Source organism: Balaenoptera borealis (assembly GCF_965194805.1).
Source record: "Balaenoptera borealis genome assembly, chromosome: 8".
Lineage (NCBI taxonomy): Eukaryota > Metazoa > Chordata > Mammalia > Artiodactyla > Balaenopteridae > Balaenoptera > Balaenoptera borealis.
The window spans coordinates 79423710-79442323 of record NC_138865.1 but is presented as its reverse complement, the minus strand read 5'-3'; the positions used below and the strand labels follow the sequence as shown (position 1 = coordinate 79442323).

At 43.1% G+C, this 18614-nt stretch overlaps 1 protein-coding gene and 1 long non-coding RNA gene across 8 annotated transcripts in view; one reads left to right on the top strand and one right to left on the bottom strand.

The window, feature by feature from the left end:
* The window catches only part of PRUNE2 (prune homolog 2 with BCH domain), a 258877-nt gene that overhangs the window by 168540 nt on the left and 71723 nt on the right, over positions 1-18614 (top strand). For all 7 annotated transcript variants that reach the window (XM_082401314.1, XM_082401312.1, XM_082401309.1 and 4 more), the window contains exons 8-9: positions 855-7425; positions 7762-8527. In XM_082401314.1, the coding sequence (XP_082257440.1) occupies positions 855-7425; positions 7762-8527 (7337 nt within the window). The remainder of the gene's footprint in view (positions 1-854; positions 7426-7761; positions 8528-18614) is intronic.
* Positions 1-18614, bottom strand: part of LOC309633125 — a 130493-nt gene that overhangs the window by 52372 nt on the left and 59507 nt on the right. The window lies entirely within an intron of this gene.

Below are 18614 nucleotides of genomic sequence, written 5' to 3'. Positions count from 1 at the left end.
AAAAATGGGGATAAAAAGTTTCTACCTTGTAGAATTATTGTGAGGATTAAAGGAGATAATGCACATAAAACCTTTAGAACTGCCTGGCATATGAAAGCATTCAATAAATGTTAATTATTATTATTACTATCTATGTGAGCTCTGTAGTTGTTACTATTATTGTTGTTGTTATTATTATTACCTCCACTAATCCTACGGGGCCATTTCAAATGCCCAGTGTGCAAAATATCTTCAACATTTCCTAAAAAAATCATAGAGCTACAGCCCAGTTTTGGCCTCACACTGACCATCACACATCTCCCTGCCTTCCAAGGCAGCTTTGTCTGTTCTGGGTCCCGTGCAGATGCTTCCTGGGGCAGGAAGAGACAGTTGGGGCCTGAGTGCCGTTGAGAAAGCTGTCCCTGGTAGCTGCTTTCTCTTTCCTACTTTCTCCTTTGCCTTCTGAGGCTTTCAGAGGTTAAAGCAGGTCCTGGCTACCTGCTACCAACAAGAGCCTTCCTTCTGCTCCATTTTCCCTTATTCCAATACTTTTCCCCTAGTTTTGTCAGCAACCAGCATTATCTCTGGCTTTTGCAAAGTTGAATTTTACTCCTGTTGGAAGATGGTGTTAAGTTACACTGAGGAGAGGTTTTAAATGATTTTGGGTTCAACAAAAAGCCAATTTGGTAGGATTAAAGAAAGCATTGGTGGTATATTAAGTGGGACTTTCCATGTTTTATGTTATACAGTTCTCAGTCTTCTTTCTAGACAGATGAACACAGATTAATTTTACATTACAAAAAATTAAGAAAGGCAAATTGCAAAGAGCTAAGAGAGCCTGAGTGCTCACACAAATCCCTGTGCCTCCCCGACAGATTTGCTGTGAACTGGAAGAGTGCCAGAACCCTCGCCTGGAGCTGGAGCCCTTTGAATGTGGCTGTGACGAGATTCTGGTGTATCAGCAGGAGAACCCTTCAGTGACTTGTGATCACGTGGTTCTCCTGGTCAAGGAAGTCATCAATAGGAGGTGTCCAGAGATGGCCTCTAACAGCCGGACATCCTCCACAGAAGCAGTGGCAGGCAGCGCCCCGCTCTCCCAGGGGTCCTCCGGGATTATGGAGTTGTATGGTTCTGACATAGAGCCACAGCCCAGCTCCGTGAATTTCATGGAAAACCCTCCCGATCTCAGCGATTCAAACCAGGCCCAGGTGGATGTCAATGTGGACCTCGTTAGCCCGGATAGCGGGTTGGCCACCATTAGGAGCAGCCGCTCATCCAAGGAGAGCTCAGTTTTCCTCAGTGATGACAGTCCAGTGGGAGAAGGTGCTGGGCCTCACCACAGCCTCCTCCCAGGATTTGACTCCTACAGTCCCATCCCTGAAGGGGCAGTAGCAGAGGAGCATGCCCCTTCTGGAGAACACAGTGAATCCTTTGACCTTTTCAACTTTGACCCAGCACCCATGGTTTCTGGGCAGTCCCAACCATCTTCCCATTCTGCAGACTACTCCCCAACAGATGACTTCTTCCCCAACAGCGATTCATCAGAAGGACAGCTCGCCACGGGGCCTAAAAGACTTGATGAGATAGGGATGGACGTGTCGAATTATTCATCCAGTTCTCTTTTGTCAGGGACTGGCAAAGATAGCCTTGTGGAATTTGATGAGGAGTTTGTCCAGAGACAAGAAAGTCCCAGTGATAATTCTGAAAGAAATTTGAGCCTGACAGGGTTTGTGGAAGATGAATCTCCTTCACCAGAAAGTCTGAAAAATGCTGGAAGGAGGGTCCCACCAACACCTATGAATAGCTTTGTGGAAAACTCACCATCAACTGAAGAACCAGCTCTACTCTCTTCAGAAGATATGACCCCCAAAACAGTCAACACGGGTCACACTGGGCCACCTCCAACCCAGGCACGGTGCAGCAGCTGGTGGGGTGGTTTGGAAATTGACTCTAGAAACACTGCAGATGCATGGAGTTCCAGTGAACAGGAATCTGTCTTCCAGAGCCCCGAGTCATGGAAAGATCATAAGCCAAGCCCAGTTGATAGGAGAGCCTCAGATTCTATATTTCAACCCAAGACTCTAAACTTCCCAAAGTCAAGTCCCTGGGAGTCAGAATTTGGTCAGCCTGGGCTTGGCAGCAATAATATTCAAGACCAAAATGAGAAAAACTTGCGGTTTCAGGATATGTCCCCTGAAAACTCGCGTTTGCCGAATGCTTTTCCTCAGGGAACAAACCACCTGATAGAAGACTTTGCTGCTTTGTGGCGTTCTGATCGCTCACCCACAGCCATGCCTGAGCCATGGGGAAATCCCACGGATGACGGGGAACCAGCTGCTGCAGCGTCATTCCCAGCCTGGAGAGCATTTGCTAAAGAAGATGACGTCGAAGCTTTGAAAAATACCTGGAATCTGCACCCGATGAGTGGTGAGACACCTTCTGTGAGGGACCCAAACGAGTGGGCCATGGCAAAAAGCGGGTTTTCTTTCCCTTCAGAAGACCTCATAGACATTTCGCACAGCGACGCAAATAGTGAAGCAGTTCCAGAAATCTGGGGCAAGAAGAACCATGACTCCGGGGACGATATTCTTGTATCTGGAAATCCCAGATCTGATCTGGATCATGCATGGAATAGTTCTAAGCCAGTCAAGGATGATCAGAATGGTTTCGTGGATCCAAAAATTAGGGGGAAGGTGTACGAAAATGTAGATTCCTGGAACCTTTTTGAGGAGGGTAACAAGAAAGGAGGGTCAGATGTCCTAGCACCTTGGGAAGATTCCTTCTTATCCTATAAATGTTCCGATTACAGTGCCTCCAACATAGGGGAAGATTCGGTGCCATCCCCCTTAGATACCAACTACTCCACTTCTGACTCTTATACTTCACCAACATTTGCCGGAGACGAAAAAGAAACCAAAGACAAGCCATTTGCTAAAGAGGCAGGTTTCGAGTCACAAGATGCTAACTGTACCTCAGGGGACGCTGACATGCCTCCTCAGTCCCCAGAGCAGCCACCTAGAGATAGTATTAGTTCGGGTCCTGGGAACCTGAAAATGTGGGCTTCACCTCACGCAGATGGTAGCTCTGAAATAAATGCCACTCACAGCCCAGATAAAGATTTACTCCAGGCAGAGCCCACAGATGATCAGAACACCTCCGTGGAGGATGACATTGGGGAAAGCAGCCAGTCCAGCTACGATGACCCCAGCATGATGCAGCTGTACAATGAGACAAACCGACAGCTCACGCTTCTGCACAGCAGCGCTAACTCCTGCCAGGCGGCCCCCGACAGTCTCGACTTGTGGAACAGAGTGATTCTGGAGGACACGCAGTCTACTGCGACCATCTCGGATATGGACAACGACTTGGACTGGGATGACTGCAGTGCGGCTATGGCCATCACCGGTGAAGGCCAGGCACAGGGGTACCCGGCGGAAGCTTCTGAACCCGAAACCCGATTCGCAGTGAGGCAGGTAGAACCCTGGACCGTGGAGTATCAGGAAGCAAATCAGACAGATTGGGAACTCCCTGCCTCTTCTGAGCACAGCTTGGACGCTGCTCCCAACGATTATCACATGCTGAATGAGAAAAGCGGGCAGCTGATCGCGGATAGTATTTGGGATTCCGTTATGAGAGAGAACGCCGTGTCATCATTAATGTTACCTGGCCCATCGTATGTTACAGATCCAGAACAAAGCAAATCACCCCCTGAAACTTCCAGCTCATTAGAAAAAATTCAGGACAGTCACAACCCAGACATGCTGGAAGCCTCTGGAGCCAGTGAGTCAGAAACACTTGATCCTGACAAGCAGGACACATGCAGGAGAACCCCACCCAGTGATATGGCGTATTTGGTGACCACACTTGAGAATTCAGGGCATTTTGCATGCTCAGATCCCTGGAGGGGTCCCAGTTATGGACAAAAGGAAAGTGAGAAGGAATCCCATGGAGCCACCGATAGGGAGTGCCCCAGTGAGGAGGAGCCGATGGATGGAACCTCAGGGGCTTCTGGAAAAGGGCAAGGTGGCCAGGAGTGCCCTTCCCCAGCTGCATCTGATCATCCAGAAATCTCCAATGAATCAGGCAAAATCAGCTCTCTTTCGGTCACTTCCAGTCCTCAAACTGAGGAACCCCAGGAGGTATTAGAGCATGAGAAGGGGTCTTACACTCCAGACCCCTGTGATGTGCAAACAGAGGTGTCCATAGATCACCTGCAGGCAAAAGAGACCTGCGAAGAGCACCTCATGAGTCACAGAAATTCAGGTGAAACTACTGAAATTTCAGGTAGGCTGAATTCCACAATAAGTATATATCTACCTGAAATGGATGTGGAGGAAGCTGAAGAATGTAACATTCTGGAGCCGGAGAGAATGAACCAAGACCTACCTTATGGATGTCCCCAAGCACTTGACGTTTGGGATGGCCCTAGAGACAGTGATATGCAGGTCAGCTGCACAAGTTCTGAGATAACTAAGAATCTCGAAGTTAAGAATACTGAAAACAGCCCTCCAGGAGCCAATTTATCAGGAAATGATGACAGAGACAGTATTTCTAGTGAGTATACACATTCAAGTGCATCCAGTCCTGACCTAAATGACTCTTCGTCTGCATTGCCTTCCTGGGACCAAGGACCCAATACTGGGCATCAGAAGGAAAACCAAGATGATTGGAGTACACAGAATTACCAAGAATCTGAACTAATTACTACTGATGGTCAAGTAGAAGTAATTACCGAAATGAAGGGTTTGGAGAAAAACAGAATGGACAAGTTTGAAAAGAGCTTAGATCACAATGTTCCTAAATATTTAGAGATTTGGAATGACTCAGTAGATGGTGATTCCTTTTCCTCTTTGTCTAGCCCTGAAACAGGCAAATATTCTGAATATTTAGATGTATATCAGGAAAGAAATCTAGTGGTCAGCCATCAGGAAAAAAGTGAATGTGATATTCCTGAAACTGTGCAGCAAGAGGATGCCAAGTTCACTTCAACAAGCTCAGGTTCTGATGATGATAGTGTAGGCGATGAAGAGTCAGTGGAGAAAGAGATCCATTCAGCCACTTGCCAGGTTGCTCAGAGTGAACTCAGAGCTTGGGGTTCATTGAATGAATCTAATAAGTCCTTGGCCACAGCTGATCCCAAGTCTGAGGAATGTTCTGCCTATATAGGCAGTCCAGAACCAGCAGAGAATGAGAATAAGTCAAACCCATTCTGTGACAATCAACAAAGCAGCCCTGATCGTTGGAATTTCTTGCCACTAAAGGAGACTGAAGTACAGGTTACAGCAGTGGAGAAGGAGACGAGGTCTTCTCCAGAAACAGGGAGGACGGGAGATGTCATATGGCAAATATCTCCCAAAGCTGAACTAAAGAATGAAAATTATTCTAATTTGGAAATGGCTGGCTTCTCAGCTGAGAGCACGGAGTGGTGGAACGCCTCCCTACAGGAAGGGCGACCAACTGAGAGGGCATTTGAAGGGGAATTATCTAACTCAAGTGCTGTGCTGGAGATGAATTCCTCACCACGCCAAAACGCGGGTCCCTGGGGAGTACCCATTCCGGGTGATACTGAATCCCTGGAAACGCACTGTACCAATCCTTTCAGTGATGAACATGAGTCACGCTTTCTGGATAATAATGGGGAGAATGCCCACGAGCAACTTTGGAACATTCAACCAAGGCAGCCAGACCCAGAAGCTGGTCAGCTTAGCCAGCTTGTACTACTGGACCAAATTAAAGACAAGGATTCCAGAGAACAAACCATGTCTTCTGCCAGTGACAAACTCACCTCTGAAATATCTACCCAAGAGCAGTGTCAGAATACAGTGCTGTCTGTCTGGAATCAGCCAGACCCAACATTTACTCACACAGATGAAGATGGATGCATTATATCTAATGTATCAACTCCTGAGTGTCAAGAAACAAATTGGTGGGAAGAAGAAAAATCACACCCCAGTGAAATGACAGATTCAAGCATTGCCTCTGAAGATTTCCCTGCTGTCAGTTCTTCCACCCAGTTGATAAAGAAGTCAGGCTCTGAATGGGACGACTCTACCCCTAGTGAGGGCCCCCAAGGTGCGTTTGTTCCAGATATTTTACACGGCAACTTCCAAGAGGGTGGGCAACTGGCCTCAGCTTCACCCGACTTGTGGATGGATGTGAAACAACCCTTCGGTGTGAAGACAGATGGTGAGAATCCTGATATACTGACTCACTGTGACCATGACAGCAATTCCCAGGCTTCCAACAGCCCTGATGTATGTCATGATTATGAAGCAAAGCCAGAGACTAAGCAGCACATCAGTGCTGGGATGGGACCTGAAGGGGAATCCGGTGAGTTATATCCCACCGAGCCAGAGAGAGATGAAGAACCCAGTCAGGAGCTGGCGCAGGAATTTGTCCCATGTACTTCAGAACTGTCTTCTGAAAACGCAATTCCGCTGCCTCGGATCAGCGAGCAGGCAAACACAAATGACTCATCTCAACCTGCCTCTCACAAAGGTTCTCCTGAACCTTCCGAAATAAACGATGAAAACATTACAAGTTTAAAAGCGTCGGAAGAGGGAGCCAACCCAGATACAGCACCAATTTTGGAACCCACTGACAGAACAATCCCAATGATTGAAAACGTGGGAACTGATATTTGTGTAACTCACCCAGAGCCAACTGTGGATAGCAACAGCTCTTGGATATCAGAAGACTTTTCTCCTGAGAGTCAGACCGATGCAGGGGGCCCGTCGGACCGTGAGCAAGCTTTTGCCACTGAGAATCCTGCCACAGTTCCTGATACTTTGCTAGCCTCGGACACTTGTCTGGATGTCGGCGAAGCTGCCTTTGACCACAGTTTCAGCGATGCCTCAGGTCTCAACACATCCACGGGAACAATAGATGACGTGAGTAAACTGACATTATCAGAAGGAAATCCTGAAATGCAATTTGATGGGGAGGCAGGGAAACAAGATATCTGTTCCTCTGAAGCCTCGTGGGGTGATTTTGAGTATGAAGTCATGGGCCAAAATATTGATGAAGATTTAATGAAAGAGCCTGAACACTTTGTCTATGGCGGTGACCCTCCCTTGGAAGAAGATGCCCTGAAGCAAGGGCTTGCACCTTACACACCTCCATTTGATTTGTCCTATCTCACGGAACCTACTCCTGGTGTCGAAACCACAGAGGAAGCTGGGACTCCAGAGAATGCGCCTCTGGGGAGCGAAGCCGCAGAGATATTGCTTTCTGCCCTTCCTGATGAAAGAAACAAGGAAAACCACGCTGAGGCCACAAACAGACAGCCTGAATGCCAGCTGCTGCATGTTCATGAAGACCCTGAGTCAGTTTCTTTGCCTGTCGGAGTCGACGCCAACATTGAGTTGTCTCCATCGAACGTTGACTGGGAAGTAGAAACAGATTATTCAGATTCACCAGCAGGTGGAGACATAGGACCACCAAATGGTAAGAAACCTTTCATTCCTCCACTCTCAAGAAATTGCTGCTTTCCGTTCAATGAATGCATTTGTAAAACACACTTTTCCTACCAATGTGGCTATAGAGGAACTAACTACATTTGCAGTGCGTGCTTAACCAAGTTCTGCCTTACTGCAGTAATTTCTACCGCTTGTCTAATAAGTATCTTTGAGAGGGTCTTGAGAAAATTAAACAGCTCTACAAAATAAAAATGTTTTTTAAACTATATCTCTCTTTAGATAGATCGTTTGCGAAGATCACAAGTCACACCGTGTGTTAATTAAGCCTTGTTCTCTCCTTCTCACCTTCGTCTTCCACTTCTAGGTGCCAGCAAGGGGTTATTAGAGTTGGAAGAAGAAAAAATAATTCCTACCAAAGAGCCTGAGCAGGTAAAATCAGAATACGGGGAAGAAAGGTACACTGAGAAGAATGAAGATCATCCTGCACTACGCATGGATTACATACTTGTGAAGCACGAAGAAGATTCACCGCCAGAGCCACAGGCCTGTGAGGCAAGAGAAATCACGTCGGAATTAGAAGAGTTTCACATAGATTCCGAAGGAACGGGGCTGCCAGGAACTCAGTTAGCAAGCTTCCCGGACACACATCAACCTGCTTCCTTAAATGCAAGAAACCATCTTTCTGCAGAGAGAATGTCTTCCAAAGATGATAAGAGATCATCTTTTGAAAGCCCTAGGCAAGACCAGAGTTGGATGGTCTTGGGCCGTAGTGAGGTTGGCGACCCATCATCGGAGACTAGGGACTCAGGGCCTGGATGGTCTGGCAAGGTTGTGGAGCCAGCCTCTGATCACAGCTTGGGCAAGGGCCCCCAAATGCAGATTCTGGGAGACATGAAGCCTCTAGAATCTTCAGCACTAGAGGAAGCCTCTGGCCTGGGCAGCCAATCGTGGAAGAACATGGGCCGAGGCAGCGCTGGCCCCGATACAGTTATGTTGCAGGCTGTCACCCATGACAGTGAATGGGAAATGCTCTCACCACAGTCTTCTCAGAAAAACATAATCCCTGAAATGGAAATGGAGGAGGAGACAGAGTTTCTTGAGCCCAGGACAAGGAAACCAAGAACAAAAGCGTAAGCAAAAAGCTCAGTTTATTTTTTTCCTGAAAACTATTTAATTGGAAACTGGGGAAATGGTGAGGGATTATGGAATGTGAAGAATACCTAGGTGATAGGAGCTTTGCTTATATTTATTTCAAAGCATATCATCCATAAAAGCAGCTGCTGGGTAACCATAATGATGATGATGATGATGATTTGTGTACCTTTTCAGCCAAAAAAAGTCCCTTCAGTTTCCAACCAAAGTCTTATACTTACTCTCCTGATACTTATACTTACTTCACCTACTCAATACCTAATACTACCCTTAAATAGGCAGTTGGTGCTGGAGGGGAGAGGACACACACATTTATTCATAGTGAAAGGCAGTCTGCACACGTTATCTTATTTAATCTGTACAAAAACCCTCAAGTAGTAAGTATTATTATCTTTATTTTACACATACTGGTTGGGGGAGGGGAGTTGAGGCTCAGAAAATTTCTATAACTTGCCTAGAATTAAGTAAACAGAGTGAACACTCTGGGATTCAAAATTTTCCACCTCCAAAGCCTGTACTTTTCCAGCAGACACACTGCCTATCGTACAGAAAAGGTGATTGTGGTTTCATGTAAGCATCTCACTTACTAATAAAGAAAGAGGGGAATCCACAGCAGGCTTAAAATCTTAATGTGAAACATTCATTCCTTAATTGACTGAAAAATTGGCAAATAACCATCAAACCAGAAATTCATTCATTCGTTCATTCACCACTTGGTTTTTGAGAATCTGCTCTGGCCAAGTTTCTGGGTAACCAGTGGACATTGTCCCTGCCCCCAAGTTTCCAGGCCCTGCTAAAACTGTTTACAGTGGTTTATTTCTCTTCAGTGGCTCTGATAAAGCCCTCCTGCTTCCAGGGACAAAAGGGCATGTTGTGAAAAGTAACCTAAGTAAAGGAGAAAATCATGTTTCCTCCTTAAAATGTAGTGGAGAAAAGATATCTTCTTCCTACTCATTTTTTAAAATTTAATTTTTATTTTACACTGGAGTATAGTTGATTTACAATGTTGTATTAGTTTCAGGTGTACAGCAAAGTGATTCATTTATTCATATACATATATCCATTCTTTTTCAGATTCTTTTCCCATATTGGTCATTACAGAATACTGAGTAGAGTTCCCTGTGCTATACAGTAGGACCTTGTTGATTATCTATCTCATACATAGTAGTATGTATATGTTAATCCCAAACGCCTAATTTATCCCCTCCCCCCCTCGACATTTCCCCTTTGGTAACGGTAAGTTTGTTTTCAAAGTCTGTGAGTCTGTTTCTGTTTTGTAAATAAATTCATTTGTATCATTTTTTTTAGATTTCACATACAAGTGATATCATATGATATTTGTCTCTCACTTAGTATGGTCATCCCTAGGTCCATCCATGTTGCTGCAAATGGCATTATTTCATTCTTTTTAATGGCTGAGTAGTATTCCATCGTTTATATGTACCACATCTTCTTTATCCATTCCTCTGTTGATGGACATTTAGGATATCTTTTTCCTACTCATTTTAGGAGCGTAAAGGACTATACACACTACATACCCACTGCAAGTCAAGGCAGCTGGATTCCAGCCTGGCTCTACCACTACCAGTTACGTATTTTAGGATTAACCCTAGGCTTAAGTTTCCTCATCCATAAAATCGGTGCATTGGGCTGGAGGATCTCAAGGCTTCCTTCATTATTGAATCCTGTGACCTTAATTTATGTATAAATAGAAAGTGTCCAGGAGAGCTTTGGCATTCACATTTCTCCATGAAAGGGACAGAGAAATCAGAAAGAATAGCAGGGGTATATTGAAGGTTAGCAAAGTGCCATAAAGAGTTAAAAGCTGTGCCATATTCAAGCGCAGCTTCATAAATCCAGACATTTTAAGTTGGCCTAATCTTTCTTTCTTCCTGTCAAGCTATTTCCTTCCAGAGGGACCTCAGATCTGTTGTCAAAAAGAGAGTAGCAGATGGATCCCAGAAGCCCTGCTGGCACTGTTATAGATTGAGCTCAGAACACAGGCAGCCTCGAGTTGGCTGAGCTATTATTTGGCTTCTTGTCTGCATTTTGCACATGCCCCTGAAACCCAACAGATGACAGTGTTCAATTGTGCCACTGGCCCCTTTTCTTTTAATGAGATTTCTTTGCTCATCTCTTTCTGCTCAGCCCCTGAAGTAATGGAAATCTTCTCACAGCTGGGGGAGGGGACAGATTTTTTCCCACTGGATTGTGTGTTACCTTTTGCCTAAATAATTTACTCTGAAGTATTGGAAAGCTTTTCTCTGTGCTAGATTTGGGGAGGGTGCAGAGTTATCTAAAACAGTAGTTTTCTAAATGGGGCCCTAAAACCAGCAGGCCTCATCACCACCTGGATACTTGCTAGAAAGGCATGTTACCTGCCTCACCCCATACCTCCCGAATCAAGAACTCGGGGTGGGACCCCGCCGTCTGTGTTTCAACACTTCCCCCAGGGGATTCTGATGCACAGCAGTTTGAGAACCGCTGGTCTAAAACTTAGTCCCATCCCTCTAGGAGTTTACAGTTTAATAAAGGAGTTAAACATAAGTGAAAAGGTAGATAATAGTGTGATAGTTAAATCAAGATAGTTGATGACCAATGTCAGGTTAAATATAAATAGCTACCAGTTATGGGCATTTACTCCGGACCAGGTACTAAGCATTGTATATACAGGCTCTCACGTTACCATGGCAACTGTATGAGGTAAGAATTACACAAGGGAGGAAACTGACGTCCAGAAAGTTTGACTCACTTGCTCTGGTTTATAGTTAGAAAGTGAAGAGGCTGGGATTTGAATTTGAGCCTCTCTATGTTAATAAGTTAAGAGAGAGGCATCTGTATAGGATACTTTTATGGATGAGGAACGAGGATGGCTTATCATCCAGCAGCATCAGGAGGCAGAGTGCCCAGGGCCCATGATATTTTAAAAGGCCCATGAGAAGCTTTGAATTTCTTTCAAAATTAAAAGAAAAAGTGATTATATTCCTATGTGGATTATATTCTGGTGTGGATTATATTTCTTTCTGCCAATGCAGATGTGAAGCAAATTTTTAGGGTTTTGTTTTGTTTTGTTTTGTTTTGTTTTTAGTGAGAGAAGGAGCCCGTGAAGGCAAAAGTGCCTAAGGCCCACAAAAGTCATACTGCGGTCCTGAGAAGTGCGATTTGAGACAGGCATTAAAGGAAGCTCATAGTCTGGAAAGGTGGAGAAAGGGGGTGAGAGGCCAGCCAAGTTAACTGAGGAGAGTAGCATAAAGAAAATCCTGGAGACAGGAAGGTGATCACAGAAGCAATATGATAAGATAGCCATATTCTCCAGACCAAAAACCTGGAGACATCTTCTGATGCATACATAATCTGATCGTAGGACCAAAATCAAGACTGTCCTGAAAAAAAAAAAAAAAAATTAAAACCTGGTCTTCAAAAATGAAAGTAGGCTGATAGTATATGCAAGATGACACACCATCTACAAATTGGCTTCTTGCCCTCACATCAGCCAGCCACACCTCCTCTCAGCTCCCACACTGTTTTGGAGAGCAGTAGGCCATATTCTCAAAATCTGAGGGAGCATTAGAAAGACACCTTTTCTCATCGTACCTCACCTACTGTCTCTTGTTAACAAAACTTGTTATGAGTGCTGGGAGATAAACAATCTCCCTTGAGATCTTCAGCACTGTGTTCTAGTTCCCTAGGATCAATCTTCCCAGAGGCTTTTGCCAACAGCTTGGTCATCCTCCAGCTGTAGACTCGCCAGCTAAGGATTGCGCGCCAATACCCCATACAGTGATGCATATGCCTGATCTTTCCTGTGTGGTCACAGAGAACATCTACAGACTCATCTGCAGCACACAGACTTTTCTTAAAACAAAGAACCATGTATGTATTTACTTTAAGGAAGGCATGGTTGCAAGAATGTCATGTGAAGAAAGGGTAATTGTGTTTTAGTCAGTGTTCTCCAGAGAAACAGAACCAATAGGAGAAATATGTATGTCTGAGAGAGAGAAAAGGGAGGGAGGGAGGGGAAATTATTTTAAGGAACTGGAATTGGCTCACACAGTTTTAGAGGCTGGCAAGTCTGAATTCTGTAGGACAGGCCAGCAGGCTAGAAACTCAGGCAAGAGTTGTTGCAGTTTTGAGTCAGAGTTCTGCAGGGCAGCAGGCTGGAAACTTAGGCAGAGTCTCTGTGTTGCAGGTTTGAGGAGAGTTCCTTTCTTTTCAGGAAACTTCAGACTTTGCTCTTAAGGCCTTCAACTGATTGGACGAGGCCCACCCGCATTCCAGAGGGTAATCTGCTTTTCTCAAAGTCTGCTGATTTCAGTGTTAATCACATCTAAAAAATACTTTCACAGCAACATCTAGACTGGTGTTTAACCAAATAACTGGACATCGTAGCCTAGCCAAGTTGCCACATAACATTATCAGAGGTTATATGCAGAAGCCTGAACTACATGCTAAGAGAGCATGGAACCATTAACGTTTGTAAACTCACCATCGGAATTATATAAATAACATTGCTATACAAATATATTGGCTTTCTATAGGTGTGGGGCAAGGATATAGCTGTACGGGGTGATGGAAGGAAATAATTTCCAAGAGGACTAAGAAAATTGACAATACTTGTCCAACCTTTGTAGATACATGCAGCAGAGGGCAGTGGGGGAGGAAGGAGGGAGAGGGATGGAAAGGAGGGGGAGCTCTTGTCACATGTACGTTTGAAACAGAGTATTTAGAAGTAACCTAATCCTTATATTTATGGAGCTATATCTTTTTAAAAAATTTTTATTGGAGTACAGTTGATTTACAATGTTGTGTCAGTTTCAGGTGTACAGCAAAGTTAGTCAGTTATACATATACATATATCCACTCTTTTTTAGATTCTTTTCCTATATAGGCCAATACAGGGTATCGAGTAGAGTTCCTTGTGCTAAATAATAGGTCCTTATTAGTTATCTATTTTATATACAGTAGTGTGTATATGTCAATCCCATTGTCTCCTACTTCTGCGAGGTGAGTTATTTGGTACTCCCTAAAATGACATTTAAACACAATAGATTTCATATTCCCCGTGACCTGCTTCTTATGGTGATCTCTGTGCATTCTTTTTTTCTTTTTAAATTAGTAAATTTTGGCTTTTTTTTCTGTCTGACAAGACTATGGAAAAGAATTTGTCTTTCTCCCTGTGAGTGACACCACTAGAAGATCCTTTTATGTTTTTCACGAGACCTTCTGAAATCAGCTTTTTCTGTCTATGACTTTTGGCTGAGGAGTTAAGTACGTTGGGTCTTACACCCATGTGAATGCTGGAAATGAAAAACGGGTAAAGGGATAATCTTTTGACTCCTTCTCTCGAGGCCGGGTAATGATATATTTGGGCTGTCAGAAGAATCAGACTCTTTGAGCACACACTACCCGCCTCTCTCAGTCTTGCTGTTTGAATGGGCTCTATCCCAGTTCCAAACATTTGCCCTTTCTCCAAGGTAAATTGATACTCTGTAAACTACAGTGTTCCCTTGTTTATTCACTGTTTTCTGGCTTTGCCCTGAACCAAACCTGGAAGACCAAACTTGGCACTGACTCTGTTCATTTATTTTTGTAATTATATTTTATCATTTGGTGCGTTATATTTGGTGACTAGGTGCTGATAATTAAGTATCATCAAAAGTCCTTTAAGTTGTTACTTTAATTCAGGACTTAAATCTCTTTTTTTTTTTTTTTTTCCAAAAGAGCCTATTTTGGTGTCTCTCCTCACCTCCATCCCACTCCCACCCCAGCCGCCTCTGCGCCTCTGGCCAGCCCTTCCCAGAGCAGGCTTCCAATAAGTGCTGGCAGATAGACAAATATGTTATGTTCTTGGGTCCATCCAATTTCCATTTGAGATAGACATGGCAAGTTTTATCATCCCAATTTCATAGGTGAAAAAACTGACTCAATAAGTGAGCTGTTTAATATTATCCAGAAATGAGAAAGTGGTAAAGTTGGGACTTGAACTTAAGTCTTCTCCCTTCTAGCCCAGTGCTTGTCAATTAGACAGATAATTTTTTTGAACTTCTGTAGGTTGATGTGTTTATTCCTATTCTCCCATTGTCCCATGGAAAAGTACATCAAGTTCAATAGCCAAAGTTTCCCAAAGAGAGATTTTGAGAATAACTGAGTCAGAACTCACCTCTGACTTTTCACACTGTCATGTGACCTACTGAGTTCTTTTCACGCTTGAACACGTATCTCCCACCTCAGCAAATCCATGACGGCTACTGCTGTGTCAGTAAGCTGCTCCCCATCTGTGATGTGTGGGACCAGCTCCAGTGGCTGGAGGCCAGAGGGAGGCGAGGGAATCAGGCCTCTCAATGTACATTTAAGTTTTCTGCATATCTATAGATATGGTGTTTGTTTGCGGTGAGGAATTTTATAGTGAGAAAAAGCCACGAGCGCCGAGACGAGGTGGTACAACTCAGCTGTCCTGTGGGAGGAACACCCACAGAGGAGCCCTTTTGTACTGTGTTGGCTTCTAGCTTGAGGAAAAATCCAAGGTACTTCTCCAGCTGGAATAGCAAAATGTCAAAACTGATGTAAGAAAAAAAAGAACCTTTATGAAAACTGATGGCATTTGAGGAAGATAAGAAGTCATGGCTTTTGAAAGCAAGATGTACTAGCGTGTCAGGGACCCAGCAGGAAAGAGCTGACACATTCGAATAAGGGTAATTGGAGAAATATTTAATAAAGGGAGTATTTACAAAGATGGTGGCAACTTGTGAGGAACTCACAAGGAATAGTGTGATAACCCAGGAGTAGTAACAGAACAGCTGTTATTCCTAGGCCTCAGGGGGTGAGGGGAGGTGATGATTCCCAGAACCCAGAATGAGAATTTTGGGTAGAAAGGGCCATCCTACAAGGAGCTGTGACCTACTGTTGAGGGACAAAGCCAGCCTGAGGCCTTCCCACAGGAGGGAAGCCTCCTTCCTTCCTCCTCTGATCTCCCGCCAGGGGCCCTCATTGGTTAAAACGAAGGGGAATTTAGAGGGTGAGGTGAGGGAGCCTCCCAGGGAGGAGAGCAATGTGGAAAAAGTAGGAAAGTGGAGCTGAGGAAGCAAACAGAAGTTAGGCAGCACAGCTGGCTTAATTGGAGAGTGATGGAAGCTCAGGTTCTGAAAAGTGGACTGTTATATAAACATACAGGATTAGTTAAGTACTCCTCCAGTGCATCGGAGGATCTGTTTTCAAGATACATATGAGAGTTCCTTTAGAACAAAGGCTGTCAAAAACTCAGTCTGGGATTGGGTCACGCTTTGTAGAAATCCAAGCTATACCAATGGAGGAAATCAGAATGTCACCTTCCCTCCATTTTAACCGTTGGTTAAAGGATGTGGCTTTTTTAAATTGTCAGCATAAGAGAGTTTGGTTCTAGGTAATGGCTGGGGAGTAAATTTGTTTTAATTTTTAAATTTATTTTATTGAAGTATAGTTGATTTACAATGTTAATTTCTGCTGAACAGCAAAGTGATTCAGTTATACATATATATATATATATATATATATATATACATGCTCTTTTTTAAAAATATTCTTTTCTATTATGGTTTATCACAGGATATTGAATATAGTTCCCTGTGCTATACAGTAGGGCCTTGTTCATTCATTCTCTATATAATAGTTTGTATCTGCTAATCACAAACGCCAAATCGATCCCTCCCACACCCTCTCTCCCCCTTGGCAACCGCAAGTCTGTTCTCTATATCTGTGAGTCCGTTTCTGTTTCATAGATAAGTTCATTTGTGTCATATTTTAGATTCCACATATAAGTGATATCACATGGTATTTGTCTTTCTCTTTCTGACTTACTTCACTTAGTACCATAATCTCTAGCTCCATCCATGTTGCTGTAAATGGCATTATTACATTGCTTTTTATGGCTGAGTAGTCTTCCATTGTATATATGTACCACATCTTCTTTATCCATTCATTTGTCGATGGACATTTAGGTTGTTTCCATGTCTTGGCTATTGTGAATAATGCTGCTATGAACATAGGGGTGCATGTATCTTTTTGAATTACAGTTTTGTCCAGATATATGCACAGGAGTGGTACTGCTGGATCATACGGTAACTATTTTTAGTTTTCTGAGGAACCTCCATACTGTTTTCCACAGTGGCTGCACCAACTTACATTCCCACCAACAGTGTAGGAGGGTTCCCTTTTCTCCACACCCTCTACAGCATTTATTATTTGTAGACTTTTTGATGATGGCCATTCTGACTGGTGTGAGGTGGTACCTCATTGTAGTTTTGATTTGCATTTATCTAATAATTAGTGATGATGAGCATCTTTTCATGTGCCTATTGACCATCTGTATGTCTTTGGAGAAATGTCTATTTAGGCCTTCTGTCCATTTTCTGATTGGGTTGTTTGTTTTTTTGTTATTGAGTTGTATGAGTTGTTTGTATATTTTGGAAGTTAAGCCCTTGTCAGGCATATCATTTGCAAATATTTTCTCCCAGTCTGTAGGTTGTCTTTCAATGTTGTCTATGGTTTCCTTTGCTGTGCAAAAGCTTATAAGTTTGATTAGGTCCCATTTGTTTATTTTTGCTTTTATTTCTATTGCCTTGGGAGACTGACCTAAGAAAACACTGGTACGATTTATGTCAGAGAATGTTTTGCTATGTTCTCCTCTAGGAGTTTTATGGTGTCATGTCTTATGTTTAAGTTCTTAAGCCATTTTGAGTTTATTTTTGTGCATGGTGTGAGGGTGTGTTCTAACTCCACTGATTTACATGCGCTGTCCAACTTCCAGGGAGTAAAATTTTTAATTCACTCCCTTAAACTATCTGAAATGTTGATCAACTGAGAATCAGAATTTATGGTAGATTGAGTGAAAAATATGTAATGCAAATGGTCCTTTACATGTTCCAAAATGTGCCCTGCATTAAGCCCAGGCAACAGAGAACTATGTACCTGTACCATGTTGCAGAGGATCCCACACAGTTTCTTTATTCGGTTTTGTTTTTGTTGTAGGTCATTGGCTTATCTTGATGGAAAACTTTAGGTCAGCCCAGTGAAACTCATCTCTATGCCAAGGATATTACTGATACCATGATTTTCTAATCAGAATATCTGTGCTCTCATGAGCAAATCCAATCCAATCTCCATCTTGACTATTAGTTAAATAATGTGACTTTATTTAATAACATTTATGTAATTGATCATGTTTATCCCTTTGAGTTGACCCCTTGGAAGTTTATGTTTCACAGCCAAGTTTATCACTTACTAGTATCAAATGTATAGAATTCCGGAATATGTATTTTATTGTATTACTCTAAGTCTTAATTTCGTGTTGTGATCCTGTCACTCTTTTTTTTTTTTTCCCAGCTATTTTTAAGTCATATGGTGGTGGTGGGTTTTTATATATCTACCAGCTTTGTCTTAAAGTGGAAGTATAAATAAGCACATATATCCTCTTCATAGAAATGTTCATGTTTCCCCTGAAAAGACTTATTTTTTCTTGCCTCTTTGCTCTTATCTTGGCACCTCTTTTAATTCCTTGCTCCTCCATCTTGTTTCCTGCATATTGAAATTCCACTCTTCATTTAAGACCCAGACCAAATGTCTCTTCCTTCCTAAAACATTCTCCAGTCTTATCAAACAGAAGGAATCCCTCCATCTCCTGAATCTCATTGTACTTTGAACCTTTTTGTGGCCATCCTCACATTCTGGCTCATGTTATATTTACTAGAGACTCTCTTAACCTATCTGGACGTAAGCCACTTGAGGCTTATACATCTTTATATCCCAGACTACCTTAAACAGCATTTATACTTAAGTTGTAACTTAAAGTCAAATATAAATTGAAAGGGGGATAGTGAAGTCATTTAGATGGGTGAATTTTAGAAACTTCAGTGCAGTATTTAGTTTCCCTCTACCATGGGAAATAATTTAGATTTTCCTAATTGACACTGGCCTATGATTTTCCTTCATCATACAGCTCTTGTCTGGTTTAGGAATCAAAGTTGTACTGACACCATAAAACAAACTAGGGAGACTTCCTTTTCTTCTGTTCTTCAGAATAACTTGTATAAG